At 41.2% G+C, this 16,541-nt stretch overlaps 1 protein-coding gene across 2 annotated transcripts in view; it reads left to right on the top strand.

The window, feature by feature from the left end:
* Positions 1 to 16,541, top strand: part of CORO6 (coronin 6) — a 156,904-nt gene that overhangs the window by 124,151 nt on the left and 16,212 nt on the right. Inside the window, exons 6-8 of one of the 2 annotated variants that reach the window (XM_040338567.1) lie at positions 1,336 to 1,455; positions 8,429 to 8,533; positions 9,745 to 9,890. In XM_040338567.1, the coding sequence (XP_040194501.1) occupies positions 1,336 to 1,455; positions 8,429 to 8,533; positions 9,745 to 9,890 (371 nt within the window). Of the gene's footprint in view, positions 1 to 1,335; positions 1,456 to 1,939; positions 2,060 to 8,428; positions 8,534 to 9,744; positions 9,891 to 16,541 lie in introns of both variants that reach the window. The other variant, XM_040338566.1, reaches the window with a different exon arrangement.

Below are 16,541 nucleotides of genomic sequence, written 5' to 3'. Positions count from 1 at the left end.
TTTAGAGAAGTGGCCTTACATTCTCAAGAACACTTTGATATGGTGCAGAATTCATAAATGACTGATGACTGCAGGCTGCCCAAGTCTTGAAGCAGCATAGCAACCTTAAGCCATAACATTTCCACCTCCATGCTTCACGGTTGGTATGAGATGGTTCTTTTGAAATGCTGTCTTCAGTTTTGCGCCAAACATGTCTACTAGATTTTTGATTCATCAGTCCTCAGCACTTTGTTCCAGAAGGCCTGGTCTTTGTTTATATATTCAATGTAGCCTTGCTCTAATGTTCTTTTTATAGAGCAAACCCAGCATACCTCACATGCAGCAGGTTGAAATGGGCTAATCTTTTTCATCAACACCAACTGTTTCCATAGTTACCTGCAGATAACAAGATTATTTTCCTTACAGTACAATGATTAATTTCAAATACTTTGGTGGTCACTTTTAAACCCTATGACAGACTCATAAGCATCCACTGCTTTCTTACCGTGGGCCCGAAAGAGTTCTTATGATCTAGGTATGATGACACCAAACATGTCAGTGGCAAAGAGAATACCACTCTCTAGAGATCTGAGGTTTAAATAAACCTAATCTGCAGAACCAGATTCTAATTCCTTGGATTTAAAATTGTGGTAAATGTAGGGGTGTACACACGTCTTCAGGGGCGGACTGACCATTGAGTCACTCGGGCACTGCCGAGGGCCCCATGCCACTAGGGGGCCCCATCAGGGTTGCCAGGCTCAGTAAAACCAGGGACAGCATGTAAAAATCTGTGTTTTTTTTACATCTGTCCCTGATATGTCTGAAACTGACATGCTTTTGATGTGAAAATCCAGAGATTTTAGCTGCCCCGCCTCTGCACTGCCTCCTGGCGTGGCGGCCATCTGTAAGCCCGGGGGCCCCATAATCTTCTATTGCCCGGGGGCCCCATGAGTTGTCAGTCCGCCCCTGCACGTCTTCCATGTGACATCTGCATTTTTGATTACTTAGATAATGAGATTGTATAGGCCATGTCAATTTTATATGCCAGTTGTTCAAGTAGTTCACCGTTATCTGTAGGCATTGTTTGAATGCAGAGCTAGTGTTTGCCTTTTTTTTAATCTGTATGAAACAAAAGTCAGCAATTTTCATTGGGTGTACTTTTGCACATGACTATATTTTGTTCCACTAGGCTTGACAAAGAAATACATATTCTTGATTGTTCCTGTATTGATTGAACTTTACTTCCCACTAAATAACTAAGTCTAATGTGTTGTGTTTGTTAGTGCGACCCTAATTTAATGCATGTTTGTGTTTTCAATTTGCTGTGGTGAACTTAACCTGCTAACCAACATCTAGGAAAAAAGTGGGCCACATGAAGGGGCTCGACCAGTCAAAGCCATTTTTACATCTGAAGGCAAAATATTCACCACCGGTTTCAGCAGAATGAGTGAGCGGCAGCTGGCGCTGTGGGATCCGGTATGAGAAGGTGTTCTGCATGTTTTTTTACTCTACCTATAAATATCTTTACTTATACTGACTTCCTGAGGTCTGCAGTCATACCAAGGTGACTTCTAATGTGATGAGGTAATGAGCATATTTTCGATTAATAGTTAAATGCATCTCTTTATTACTGATATTGGAATTAAACTCTGACATCTGTGTGCTAAAAAAAACACTCTATTTTTTGCATATTGTCACTTTTGAAATTAATTAAAGAATAGTAACTGTGCAGTTTGCAAACAATGGTCAAAACATTTTGGCAGAGATGTCAGCAGTTTCTGGATTCTTGACAAATCTCTGAAGCTCTTCATCCAGGGTCACCTTGGAAACTATAGCTGCATAGGATTAGGAGTCAGTAACATAATGTCTTGTTCCTCCTGCCAGGACAGTGAGCCTTTGTGTCTAAAAACATGTTATGACCAGTGTGTTTTCCACCTTACCTCTCCCCTCACCTTCACAGGAGAAATGTGCCCCCCACGAGGGGATGAGACCAATGCGTGCCATTTTTACCAGAGATGGAAATATCTTTACAACTGGCTTTACACGGATGAGTCAGAGAGAACTGGGCTTATGGGACCCGGTAATGACAGCCACAATGCTAAGTCCAAGGAATTTGATTGCTATTGTCACTGTTTCCAAAGCATAAGGCCAAGATCATATCCCTTTCCTGACCGTTTGTTAGAGCAGTCATAAAATTTTGGGTATTAATCACTATATATCAGTGCTACTAGCACCCATGTTATTTCCTGGGGCACACTCCCCAATTATAGGGAAAAAATTAATGGTTGCAACAAGGGTAGAAGATTTTATTGAGCAATGAAAAATTCTATACTTGCCCGAGTTACCCTATGCACACAGTGAAAGTTTGATGCTAGTTACTCATGTGTTGTGCTGATAGGTGCTATATACATATAGGTAGAGTCACACACATCTGCCTAACTTTATGGCGGCCTAGCCTAGCCTTGTTAGGCTACACCGCCGTAAATTAGTTAGGCTAGTAGTGATTCACAATCTACTTACCTGCCAATCTACGGCGGTGTAGCCTAAAACGAGCGGGCGTAAGGGCGCCTAATTCAAATGACTTGGAGGGGGGCGTGTTGTATGGAAATGAGGCTTGACCTCACGTTTTTTGACGTTTTTGGACACTGCGCATGCGCCGGGCGACTACATTTCCCAGTTCGCATTGCGGCTAAGTAGGCCGTACGGGCCTATTGATTTTGACGCGGACGTAAACGACGTAACTCCCGATTCGCGGACGACTTGCGCAAACGACGTAAAAAATTCAAACCTTGCGGCGGGAACGGCGGCCATACTTTAACATTGTTATTCCACCTCATAGGTGGAATAACTTTAGGCCGCCTAAGGCCTTACAGAAACGACATTAATCGACGGCGTAGGCCTGGCGTACGTTCGTGAATCGGCTTGTTCCCTCATTTACATAATCTACGCCGGCCGCAATGGAAGCGCCATCTAGCGGCCAACAGAAACATTGCAAGCTAAGATAGAACGGCGCAAGCCGGCCTATCTTAGCTTTGTTTAAGTGTATCTCTGTTAGAGAATACACTTAAACAAACGCCGGCGTAGATTCAGAGTTAGGTCGGCTTATCTACTGATAAGCCGGCCTAACTCTTTGTGAATCGACCTAATAATCCCTGCTTTTGCACTAGGCTTTAATATTAAACATGTGGCTTTTACTTAGACTTTGAGATATTTTACAGCAATTAGATTTAAAGAGATGTCGGTTTTTCTCAACAAAATTCAATGAGTAATTACATCACAGAACTTGCCAAGTTGTATCTCACCAATTTTTTTTTAAAAAGTGTGACCCTTAAACCCGAGCCACACCTGACCTGTTTTCTCACAATCTCTTTACATCTAATGGTGCGACATAACCACAGGGAAACCAAAGGCACTCAATTTGTTGCCACATAATTGACCTTGCTCTTGCATCTGGTAATTTTGATTACACAGTCAAATGAAAGTAATGTTGGAGAATCTGTGAATGGCATGTATTACTGCTAGAGGTTCTGTTTCTGTACAAACATCAGAATTTCCAATATGGTCTTTATGCTTACAGTGGTCAATAGCAGTGCAAATCTAGGGTTTAGAATGCAGTGTGTCAGCATGGCATATGCAGATATCTTAGACCATGCTGCAAAGCATGATGGTTATGTCCAAGTTAACCAAGTTTGTGGTGTATTCTAACCAAAGTTTTTATTGGAAAATAAGATTCTGACCATGGGACACAAAATGTCATATATGTATTGATGTATGCAATTGCAATGATGTGGTTTGGGTAAAACAGGGTTTCCAACCCAAAATATATCTTGTTGCATGCATAATAAATAAACTACAGACAGCTCAATGTTTTTATGGATATATCACTGCCCCAAATATAGTGATTTTATGATCTTAGTAAAGAACAGTCATCCATAACTAATGATATCATAACATGTACATGTGGTGTATAAAAATGCTGGGACAGGTAGACATCACAATATAAAGAGCTTTGTTACCTATAAGAATCTTTTTGTTTAACAGATAACTTCCAATTTTTTTTTAGCTATGCATCAAGTTTAGATTTGAAACTTTGATAACTGATATTCAACTGCAAAATAGAGCATATTTGTTGGACTTTGAAGTTGCCTTGCCTGGGGTATTGTCCAAGTCCCGGCTGTTATGCCACTTACCCAAATATCACCTTAATTTTACCCCCATAGAAGAGACCAAACACATTTATTGGGTTTAAATGGCCATAGCAGCCCTTTATTACAATAAGCAAAAACAAACAAATACCTTTATTACATAATGAATAAAAAATAGGTGATAAACCAAGAAAAAACATCCCATAAAATCTCTAACTGAAAGTAACTGCCTGTTTTTATGTCTTAGAATTTTTGAAGGCACCCTTTACTGACCACTAGCTGTATCTGGCACCACCTTGCCTTTTTAACGGCCCCCAGCCGCAACTTACGCCAGCTCAGGCACAATGGTTTGGCCAACTCACCAGCCGATACAGCCAACTACCCCACCACGTGTTACTTCCGCCCTTCTTAGATGGGCCCAAAACCATCGTTCTCCAAAGAACGAAACCATCCCCGCCTTCAAAAACCCTACGACCTCTGACTGCTGCTACGACACTACACAATCCCCAACCACGCTGAACCAAAACTAACACAAACGAACACAGGGAAAACGCATAACCTCAGGGCGGGAGAATCTATTCCTTAGCTGTCCTCTGGTCAGACTGTTACCAGGGTGTCATCTTCCCCCTAGTAAACCCTTAGGACCACCCTGTACACACCCTACCCCACCCTATTATCCTCCAATAAGGCGACAACATATTCCCCTACATTCCCAAACTCATGTTAACCCCTAACTCACTGATGCCTTCCTGACCAAACCCCATCATGCAGGCCCTACGCTATGCTGCGCCTGAGCTTCTGGCCTATGCTTACATGTGAAATGGCAAGAAATTAGGATTTCATATGCTGGTAACAACCAGTTAAAAGAGAAGTATGTTTTTTTTTTCCTTTACCATTATACTTAACTAGGTGGACGCAGCATCAGACCGATTCTGCATCTGTCCCCCACTGCAAGCCATCGAACACCGCCGATGGCTTGGTTTTCACAGCTTTGCGCTCTGCCCCCCCTCCCACGCTCAGGATCTCAGTGGCTCGCTGAGACAGACATCAGTTCAGGCACCTGGGGAATCCAGACTTCATTGTCGTGATGATGCGGTGCCTGGAACTGAAATGTTGCTCACTTTCAGTCCCTGTAATCGTGTTTACCAGGACAAATGGAAAATATAAATCTCCTAATATCCTATTTGTAACATATATTGTAATCAAACGTATAACAGCAAATATATCTTATTTGCCACAAAGTAGCATTGTTCTATCAGAAAGCCTTTATCATTAATCTGTACACATAATGAATTCACTGATTTCATACACTGTCATAGGTTATTTAGTGTATGTTCTTGACTTTTTGTTAAATAGATGAAATTTAAAATGAAATCTTCACTGAAGTTATGCTTTGTACTCAATTGAAATGCAAACAGAGCTTGGTGATATTTTTTTATTAAATATGATATCCGACTGCTTGCTGTGAGCAACATGTTTAATCTTATTCTCTGAGGTTCTCATATAAAAGGCTCACTCATCTTTATGTATTTTTGCATCAATAGAATGTTATCACAGAGGCATCGGAAAACATTTATTACTTTGTTTAAAATCTCTTTACATCTAATGGTGCGACATAACCACAGGGAAACCAAAGGCACTCAGTAGTCAGAAACAATTATTGTCCAATACATCCAGTATACCAAAGTGGTATATATACCATGCCAATCCAGCAGTATGCACCTACCCAGAGGCAAAAGGGTGGCCTTATTTACATATCATGACATTATTGTAAACCAGGGGAGCCCAACCTTTTTAAGAGCGAGGGCCACTTAAGCGACTTGGTAACCGGTTGCGGGCCACAATGAGCGGAGCGGGTAGATGCAGAGCGGACACTGACAGAGCCCACTATACTTTTTAGCAGATCGTATTGGAGGTAGGACACAAGTTTTTTTTGTCTTCCACTACTTGGAGGTGAATGGAGGGTCCAATTGGTCGGACTAACCATGTGAAAGGGGCCCAAGGCTGCACTGTGTACCTTTTTGGCTTTCCTGCACTTTGCAATAGACTCCCATTACATTCTGCAGGTTTCAGAAAGCTCACCAAACTCGCAGGTAATAACAGAAGTCTATGGCTCAGTGCAGGTGACCCTCGGGTAAACGAATCTGCACCTGCGGATCAGTTTTAAAGCAGCCCAGTAACCACTGCAGAAAAGATATGCCCATATACTGTATACTGATTTTAGTAATAAACTGACCTCTAATAACAGCATTCTATTCTATTCCATCCCAGAGCAGGAGGTCGCGGGCCACATTAGAGGGCCCCGCGGGCTACTGGTTGGGCATCCCTGTTGTAAACCAAGTTAGGACCAGTATAGGAAGAAAATATTATGATTACAGGGTTGACCTTAATGTGGGGTGTTACTACAGGCACCCATGATGGAAAACCAATGCAATCCATTGGTAAATGCTGGCTCAACATTCTCTATAATCTCTAGATAAAATGTATAATCTATAATAAAATGTAGAAGGACTTTATCAATAATTTAGCAGTCTCACGGCTGTATTTCATCCAGGGAGAACGAAGTACACTGTAAGAAACATAAAGCTGCACCAGCTAGAACATGTTCATGTTTTGGCAAAGTTTCAAACATTCAGACGCCTCTTAAAGGACAGTACTGACTGTGTAAGTATAGAAGGCTTGAAGATGGTAATGACTTCAGTCTTGAATTTAGCGCCCACTCATTGCCAGCTGAACATTGGAAATCACACCGAGTGTAACTTGCAGACATTTAGCTGGATTTAAAAAGACGCGCCTAACGTTAGGCAGGCGTAGCGTATCTCATATACGCTACGCCGCCGTAAGTTAGAGAGGCAAGTGCTGTATTCACAAAGCACTTGCGTCCTAAGTTACGGTGGCGTAGCGTAAATGTCCCGGCGTAAGCGCGCTTAATTCAAATTGTGAAGAGGTGGGCGTGTTTTATGTAAATAAAGCATGACCCCACGTAGATGACGTTTTGAACGAACGGCGCATGCGCCGTCCGTGGACGTATCCCAGTGCGCATGCTCCAAATTACTCTGCAAAGACTCATTGGTTTCGACGTGAACGTAAATGACGCCCAGCCCCATTCACTGACGACTTACACAAACGGCGTAAAAATTTCAAAATTCAACGCGGGTCTTTCCCTTCATCAGAATGATCCTTTTAGTGCAAACCTTTCACAGTTAGGAGTTTTTTTATTAAGTTCAAGTTTAGTGCACCTAATAATTATTTGTTGTTTTACAATGAAAATAAATATTTCATATGTTGCCCAAATATAAATATGTAAAATGATCTTTGCCTTGTTATTCATTTGCTCTCTTCATTAAACCATTTACATTTCTCAGTGGAGATGTTTTGCTGGAAACATTCCATGTGTTGGTCATCGCTGAATATATCATCGATGTCACTTTTAAATATGCAGCTGTCTAAGGAAATAGGAATGTGGTGACTCAGCCACACACCATGTCACCGAAATAAAATAAGTTGTTTTAATTTAGTTCTAAAATAATTTTTATTTTATTTTTTATTAATCTTGGAGCTCATATTACGACTTTTCGAACATTCTTCTTTAATGCAAGCCCTGAGAAAGAAACCTCAAAGAAGAAAAAAAAACTAAAGATTGTGGTCTGCATAAATACATTGGAGTAATATAAAAGTTTATAGGCACACAAACCTGTGAAGTGATATGCGTGCTTGGTCTAATAATCTATAATGGATTACCGAGTAATGTGGTTAGGTGTCCCTGGTTTTCTCTATGACCTAATAGTCAAATCGTACTGTAATATGTAGATTTATCAACATTGTACCCATGCAGCCAAGTATATATAAAGTCATAACTTTTTTTTTATTATTCTGGATAGAGTGGTGGTGAAACCCCAGTTAGATGCAGTTCATTTTGTCTTCTGTGTCCCATTGGGGAGACCTCTTCAGATAGACACTTTTCACTGGAACATGTTCCTCCTTTGGAAGACTTCCTCTCCATTTCTGTTTCAGAGAAAATTCATATTGTGGCTTTTACCTCACTTTTTATTCCAGTGACACTGACCACCAAAACAAATACAGAGAGAAATCTCCTCCATCAGGGACAAAGACAGCAATAGAAACCTAGCTGAGGTTCCAACCACTCCTTACCCTGTCCAAAAGTTTTTACTTTAGATTTGCTTAAAAAAGAAATTTAACAAATTTTTGTTTATTAATGATTGAAGTGCAGCATGCAACTAATCAGACAGCTAAAAGCTTTCCTTGAAATTTGAAATCATATCTGCCCTGTCTATTACCCATAGAGTAACTTTGAAGAGCCTATAGCTTTACAAGAAATGGATACCAGTAATGGTGTACTGCTCCCTTTCTACGATCCCGACTCCAGTGTAGTTTACCTCTGTGGCAAGGTAAATTTCTTGTTTGCTTTTCATGTCAATAATAATCCTTATATGAGATTATATGTGTATTTAACATATTTTAGGCATGTCGTTTACCTGTAAAAGCCTCTCTTGTGTAGACATCCAGCTGCTCTGTCATTGTAAGCAAGAAAAAATCAATTTAGCAGATGAACGGCTGAATTTAACATCAATATTCTAGCAATAACACATAGGTAATTTAAATATATTACCTACAGAATATTTTATGTAGGTGCTAAACTGAAATATATAAACTGATAGATAGACGGATAGATCGGTCTGGAGAAGACTATACAGTCTTAGACATTTGTGCTATTTCATTTGATGTCTTGGTTCTGCTTTATGGGGCAGATCCACAAAGATCTTCACCGGCGCAGCGTATCTGAGATACGCTACGCCGCCGTAACTTACCTGGCTTTGTTTTGAATCCTGAAAGAATTCACGTCGTAAGTTACGGCGGCATAGTGTATCTCTCGCGGCGTAAGGGCGCGGAATTCAAATGCGGCGAGTAGGGGGCGTGTTTCATTTAAATGAAGCGCGTCCCCGCGCCGCACGAACTGCGCATGCCCCGTCCGTCAAAACTCCCAGGGTGCATTGCTCCAAATGACGTCGCAAGGACGTCATTGTTTTCGACGTGAACGTAAATGGCATCCAGCCCCATTCACGGACGACTTACGCAAACGACATAACATTTTCAAAATTATGCTTGGGAACGACGGCCATACTTAACATTGAGTACGCCACCAGATAGCAGCTTTAACTATACGCCGGAAAAAGCCGAACGGAAACGGCGTAAAAAAATGCGACGGCCGCTTGTACGTTCGTGGATCGTCGGAAATAGCTAATTAGCATACCCGACGCGGAAAACGACACGAACTCCACCCAGCGGGGGGCCGAAGTACTACACCTACGATCCGAAGGCGTACGAAGACATACGCCTGTCGGATCTAACCCAGATGCCGTCGTATCTTGTTTTGAGGATTCAAAACAAAGATACGACGTGGTCATTTTGAAATTACGCCGGCGTATCAATAGATACGCTGGCGTACTTTCTTTGTGGATCTGCCCCTATGTATTTATCGTTTCCCAAAATACATTTTTAAATTGAAACAGGTGCTTGTGTTAGAATATTTGCTACTTTTAGCGATATGATTTTTGAAAATAGATTTAAGGAATTTACTATTTCCATTGCCTTGTTTTAGGGTGATAGCAGCATTCGATACTTTGAGATAACAACTGAAGCTCCTTATGTCCATTACTTGAGTACTTTCAGCAGTAAGGAACCTCAGAGAGGAATGGGTTTCATGCCCAAGAGAGGCCTGGATGTCAGTAAATGTGAAATTGCACGGTAAGCTGGGAGGGGTCTAGATTAGTTGTAGATGGGGTGTTTATTTAGTCTAATGGGTGTGTGCAAGTGTACTGTGCAAAAGCTTTAGGCACTGTGAATTAAAAAAAAAATGTTGTGTGTGTAATATGTGTTGAAGTGTTTAGAGAAGTTAATAGTATACAAAACATAAGGAAAATGCTCTAGAACATCTCATGTTGGCAATAAAAACCATCTTCTTGCAAGCCTAAAACCGTTTTTTAAATTCACCTTTTGATGAATTTTGATGTGGGCATTGTAAAGTTGTGCAATATTCCCTAATTGGTGAAGGGGTGGTCAATCCCCAGTGCCTGGGGATCACGGCTCTAGATGCTGACTGACAAACTTTAAGTTACCCTTAATGCACCTTGGACATAATGCCTGGTCTAATGGAAGAAAGGCAGCTTCAAGAGACAATTTCTACAAAATCCTGGATAACATTTGATATATCTGAGAAATCTTGTCCAAGAATGTTTGTAAGGGAGCACATGTAATGGAGCACCATATATGTACATCAATCCAACCAGTCTTCCACATTGCCAGCAGTGTTCAGTGAGGGATGACATTAATAGTTTTTATTTATCAGTTAGCAACCTACAAAGTGCAGAAAGAGGAAAAAGAGGAAAAAAAAACAAAATCTAATCAATATTTGGTGTGTCCACCCTTTGCCTCTAACCCTTTCGCTGCCATGTCCATATGTTGCATAGACAATGCATTCAACAACAATATGAAAAAAAATATGTAATTGTAAAAAATGTATTTAAATTAAATGTTGCATTTACTAGACCTTTGTAGTAATATTGTATAACATATTTCCACTATTTTATTCTCTAAGGTGTCTTCTTTCAGAAAATATAGAACATTTTTGGAATTTCCTTTTAATCTTAAGGCCTAAAATTTTTTTTTTAAACGTGTGCAAAAAACACACTTGGTTCTGGCAGCAAAAGGGTTAAAACGGCATTATTTCTCCCAGGTATGCATGTACACTGTTAAAGTCCAATTTCATAAAAATAGAACATTCCACCCTTGCAGTGCCATAGTCTAGGGGTCTCCAAAATTTCTAAACAAAGGGCTAATTTATTGTCGTTCAGACTTTGGGGGGACTGGACTGTGGCCATTGGGAGTACAAAATGTCCCAGCATCAGTGGGAAGGAATTGTGCCCTATCTTTGGTGTCATTGGGCCCCATCGTTGGTATCATTGGGCCCCATTGTTGATGTCACTGGTAGGAATTGTGCCCTTTATTGTTAGTGTATAAAATAGCACCACAAGGGCCACATAAAAGCAAGCAAAGGGCCACATCTGGGGGACCACTGGTCTGATGATTGCAGAACAGGCTGTCTTGCTTGCCTGTCTCCCCATATCAACTGGCTAAAATGCTCTTTTCCACCACACAAAGCTCCAGTCTGCAGGTAGAGACTCTTCATGTACAATACAGGTACATTAACCTTGTATTGTACATTTAGGAGGCTGGAGTGTGACTGGAGCCAGTTGCAGCTTTCAGTGGAGCTGCGGAGCACCAGTCATGGTGCTACAGGAACCCTACTGGAGTCAGGAGAAAGGTATGTATTTTCTCCTAAATCCTCTGCTTTTAGGCTAAATAATATTTTTTTCATTAACTTAGGTACAGAAACTCTGCAATTTTAGTGGCACATTGGAATAATTTCAGCAATTTTATGTCACCTAGATAAGGCTTATGTTATCAGAGTAGCATCTGAGTAGAGGGGTATCTGTTAAGCGATTTAAATGGCACTTTTGTGAACGATTTGCAAGCTCTTTATCACAGTACTAAAATCCCATGGATAGCGAAGTGGGAGAAGCAGCGCAATCCCTATTCTGTAGACATGTGCATTCGTTTTCGTCCGAATGCGTTTTCGTCCGAATTTCGGGTATTTTCTTATCGTTTTAACAAACGAAAACCAATGTGCAGAATCCGAAATCTGAAAGATTTTCGTTGCTACAACAGTTCGATATAGATAGGAGATTGGATATGACGTTGACAATAGCAATCTGTGTCTATCGAACCTGTGGTCGAATGTGCCTAACCTTAACTCTATTAGTCCCAGATTATTCTACATAGAGAGGAAAGATTCGACATTATAGGGACAGTGTTGGGGTAGACCATTCGAAATGAACAACGAAGATTTGACGAAGCAGAGCAAAACATACAAACGTTGAATCTGTCATTGAAGGCGTCTGTCGAAAGTTCTAAGAAGATTCGACAAGCAGCTAAATTGTACGACGCCGCAATCATACATTTTCAGTCAAATGCTCTGCCCATAGGCTATAGAAGAATTCAAATGTTAGTTGACTAGTAATGATAATTCATAAATCTAATTATTACTAGTGTCATACAACATTAGAATTCTTCTATAGCTTGTAGGCGGAACATTCGACTGGAAATATATGATTGTGGCATCGTACAGTTTATTGCTCCGTCAAATCTTCTTGGAAGATTCGACAGACACCATAAGCCTTCAATTGACAGACCTTAATTGATTTTCAGACTAATGCATTTTATAAGGAAACAAAATAAATAAAAACTAATTTCGGGAGTAAGTAAATAAATGAATTTTTCGGGCGAAAACAAAATTCTGAAACAAAATATTTTAGTGTGCACATGTCTTATCTACTATTCTGTCCCTCCTCATCAGGAACTTCTCCCCAGGGTTAAATACACGTTCCCTATCCAGCATGGGTCCTGTCCCTACATACGAAGCGTGGTGAAGGTTGTTTTCAGGTTTTTGGCTGCATTTCTGAACATGTAGCTGGGATTTTGGCCAAATGATCCTTTCAGTACCAAAAAGCATGGGCATACTGTATACTTATTCATCATGCAATACCTTTAGAGCAAGTGTCCAAAATGTATTCTTCAGCAGGACAAAGATCCCAAACATACAGCCAGTAATAAAGGACTATTTTTGGGGGAAAAAGAAAACAAGCACTACTGGAAAAGGAAGTATAACCAACACAAAGCTCTTATCTCAACATCATTAAGCCTGTCTGGAATTATATGAGGAGGCAGAAGCTGTTGAGACCACTTAAACCTGCAGAAGAACTGAGGTTGGTTCTCCTAGATGTTTGTGTAACACTGGGCACTGTCACTAAGCTGCAGAACTGTATTTGTCCACCAGACTGCAGTGCCAACTAGTTTTGCCTAACTATAATTGGAATGCAGTTGTCAGGGGCAGACTGAGAGATGTAGTCCAGAAGGAGAATCCTACACACAGCTGAACTAGGGCCGCAAAAACAAAGCTCATAAGCACCAGGAGGGAAAATATATGAACAAAAGTCCAGGAAGGAGCCGGGCAGTTGGGAGAAATGTGTGAGCTGTGCTGAACCAAATCGGGCTGGACTGCATCAGACGGAGCCATTCCAGAGCCAAAGGCTGGACTTCTCTGCTGAGCACTCGGGGATCTAGTCAGGAGTTTGAGCACCCATCATCAAGAATTGCTATTCAGATTGCCTTTGTGGCAGCCGCCATCGCTGTTTAAAGGGGCCCCCCACTCAACAGATGACAAACTGTCGCATGCTGAATGCCGCAGAAGGATCCAGTGAGCGGATCACTGACCTACAACTTTTCTCAACCAAAACCTAAGGAGAGCCATTACCTATATTGACCCTTTGCCATTAGAAGTTAATCACCCCTGCTGCCATTTTCATCTGAAAGCCACAGCCATCAACACCAGAGACAGAGTCCAAAGCTGTTAGTACCCCAGAACACTGACTTTGATTGCCCCTTGTGCATCTCTCCACACTGCATGATAACTTAGTACAGGGATATGCAATTAGCGGACCTCCAGCTGTTACAAAACTACAAGTCCCATCATGCCTCTGGGTGTCATGCTTGTGGCTGTCAGTCTTGCTGTGCCTCATGGAATTTGTAGTTCTGCAACAGCTGGAGGTCCGCTAATTGCATATCACTGACTTAGTACATAACTTTTTCCCCTCCACAGCCCTTCTGAAACTAGCCTTATTTCTGCCATTCTGCACCAGGGGCCTCGCTACACACTGAGCCCAACTCTACATTTATCTACTGTTGAACTTCACCCCAGGAGATGACTTTACTGCTTTTGTGCACCAACATCAAAGGGCCCCAACATCACCAGCAGAAGTTTACTCTAAGAACTGCTCAGAATTACTACATACCTGAGGGAAGGACTGGGTTGCTATTGGTGTATGAATCTCACAGGCCAAAGCCTAGCCCCTTGTCTGAGAGGCCTCAAGGTACCTAGCCTGTTATGCCTTATTAGTAGTTCTCTACAGTCACTTGGGTCATAATCTCTCAGTCAGAGAACTCTCGTTTATGTTCTTAGGACTGCAGTGCACACTGAGTATAATGTCTGGGCTTTCTGCATTGTATTTGTATTGCACTGTTTTCATATGTTGACACTGAACTACTGATCTGCTGTGTTACCTCCTTAACTTTGGTCTACCAATACAATCTGCTTATTTCTAAAAGGCTAGTGTATTAAATCTTTTTGTGACTGTTGAGAGGTCCTGGCCACAGTATTCTGGTGGTGTCAGCAGGACTGAGGTTTTGTCTAGAGGCAGAGCGAGAGCAGAGGACCCAATAATGCCAGCTGCTCCTGCGGGGGTAGCACTACATTTGGAACAGCCTACTTGTCAAGTTCCTAAAAACACTATGTGCAACTGTATATAAAGAAATAAATGCTCTTTCTTTTTATTTAATTCTTGATTTTGGACAAGGTGCATACAGATAAATACAAAGCCTATATACTATGTATATACCGTGCATTCTGTATTGTTACATTTCAAGAAGGTCAAGTTATATGCAATACAAGTAAAAGGACACACCTAATATCATGAATTGATGCTATATTAAAGGCAAAGGCTGGGCACACCAAATATTAATTTTATTAAAAAAAAATCTATCTATGCACTTTGTAGATTAAGTGATAAATGACAATTAATTGCATTATTTTAAAGCAACCTCACTTAACAACATTTTTTCACAAGTGCTCAAAACATTAGCACAGCACTGCAGATAGATTCGATCAGTTTAGTTATATGGGCAGTTTTTGATAAATGATTTTGGTGACCTCTTGTGGACAGAAATGAATCTAGCAGAGAGAACTTAAGAGGAACTCAAAGGCAATGCAAAAAAAGTAAACCTTATTCATATTTGTGTGGGCAGACTGATTGTACAAAAGTCGATCCATTGATTGACTTAGGTACATCCAGCCTGTTAGTTTTTTTACATTCGATTACTTTCAGTGGCTTTAGCTCTTCCGACCAGGAAGGCTCCCCTGCTGGCAGAACACAATAGCGCTGCGAAAGGCATTCCCCCATCAACACTGTGTTGATGGAAGAATCAAGTGAATTTCTTTCCTTCCACCCATGGTGGAAGGAAAGAAAATCAAATCATCTATGGACTGCCAAAGACTTTTTATCGGCTCAAAGAACAATGGGGTACAGAAACTTGTCGCAGAACTATGCAAGGTTTAATATAGATGTAGAAGAATGTACCCAGCACATGCAATGACATACTTGGATAGCGCAAGAGAGGGTTCCAACCTGTCATATTTTTTTTTACATCTTTGTCCCTTTGGGGAAATTTTCCTTCACTTCTTGTCCCATAGCCAAAACAGGAAGTGAGAGGAAATCCCTCCAAATTGGGGGGAATCCCTGGTTGTCAGAAATACTGTCCCCATTGAAATATTTTTCCTCTATTCCTAGTCTGGTGGCAACCCAAATTTTGGGATTTTCTTTTACCTTCACTTTTGATGATAACGGTAAACATGACAAATATAGAGGGTAAATATTCCTAACGAGGGCACAGACCACAATAAAAAAAAACTTGACAGCTGTTCCAATCCCTCCACACTCTATTCAAAACCTTAAAAAAAAGAAAAGTTTTGCCTTGAGTGGCACTTTAATATACAAATTAGGAAATAAAACATGCTTGTCAGGAAATATAGGGCTAGATTCACGTAGAACTCCGGCGGCGTAACGTATCTCATTTACGTTACACCGCCGCAAGTTTTACAGGCAAGTGCTTTATTCACAAAGCACTTGCCTGTAAACTTGCGGCGGCGTAGCGTAAATCCATCCGGCGCAAGCCCGCCTTTTTTTGAAATTTCCTGCCGCGCTTTGCGCGAAATTACGTCGCACCGACGTGATTTTTTGAACGTCAACGTGAGCTATGTCCTTTCCTATTCACAGACGACTTACGCAAAAAAAATTTTTTTAAATTCGACACGGGAACGACGGCCATACTTTAACATGGCAAGTCTAAAGATAGGCCAGGAAATAGCAGCCTTATCTATACACCGGGAAAAGCCGACTATCGACGACGTAAGAGAATGCGACGAACGCGCATACCTTCGTGGATCGCCGTAAACAGCTAATTAGCATACCCGACGCGGAAAACGACGCAAACTCCACCCAGCGGGCGCAAAAGTATTACACCTACGATCCGAAGGCGTACAAAGCCGTACGCCTGTCGGATCGAAGCCAAAAGCCGTCGTATCTTGGTTTGAGGATTCAAACTAAAGATACGACGCGGCAAATTTGAAAATACGCCGGAGTATCAGTAGATACTCCGGCGTATTTCTTCTGTGAATCTGGCCCATAATGTTTATTCTTGCTACTTGTTCAGGTGCTGTTGGAAGTT

Source organism: Rana temporaria, chromosome 2 (assembly GCF_905171775.1).
Source record: "Rana temporaria chromosome 2, aRanTem1.1, whole genome shotgun sequence".
Taxonomy (NCBI): domain Eukaryota; kingdom Metazoa; phylum Chordata; class Amphibia; order Anura; family Ranidae; genus Rana; species Rana temporaria.
Note: the sequence above shows the minus strand (reverse complement) of the source record. Positions and strands in the feature narration are given on the sequence as shown.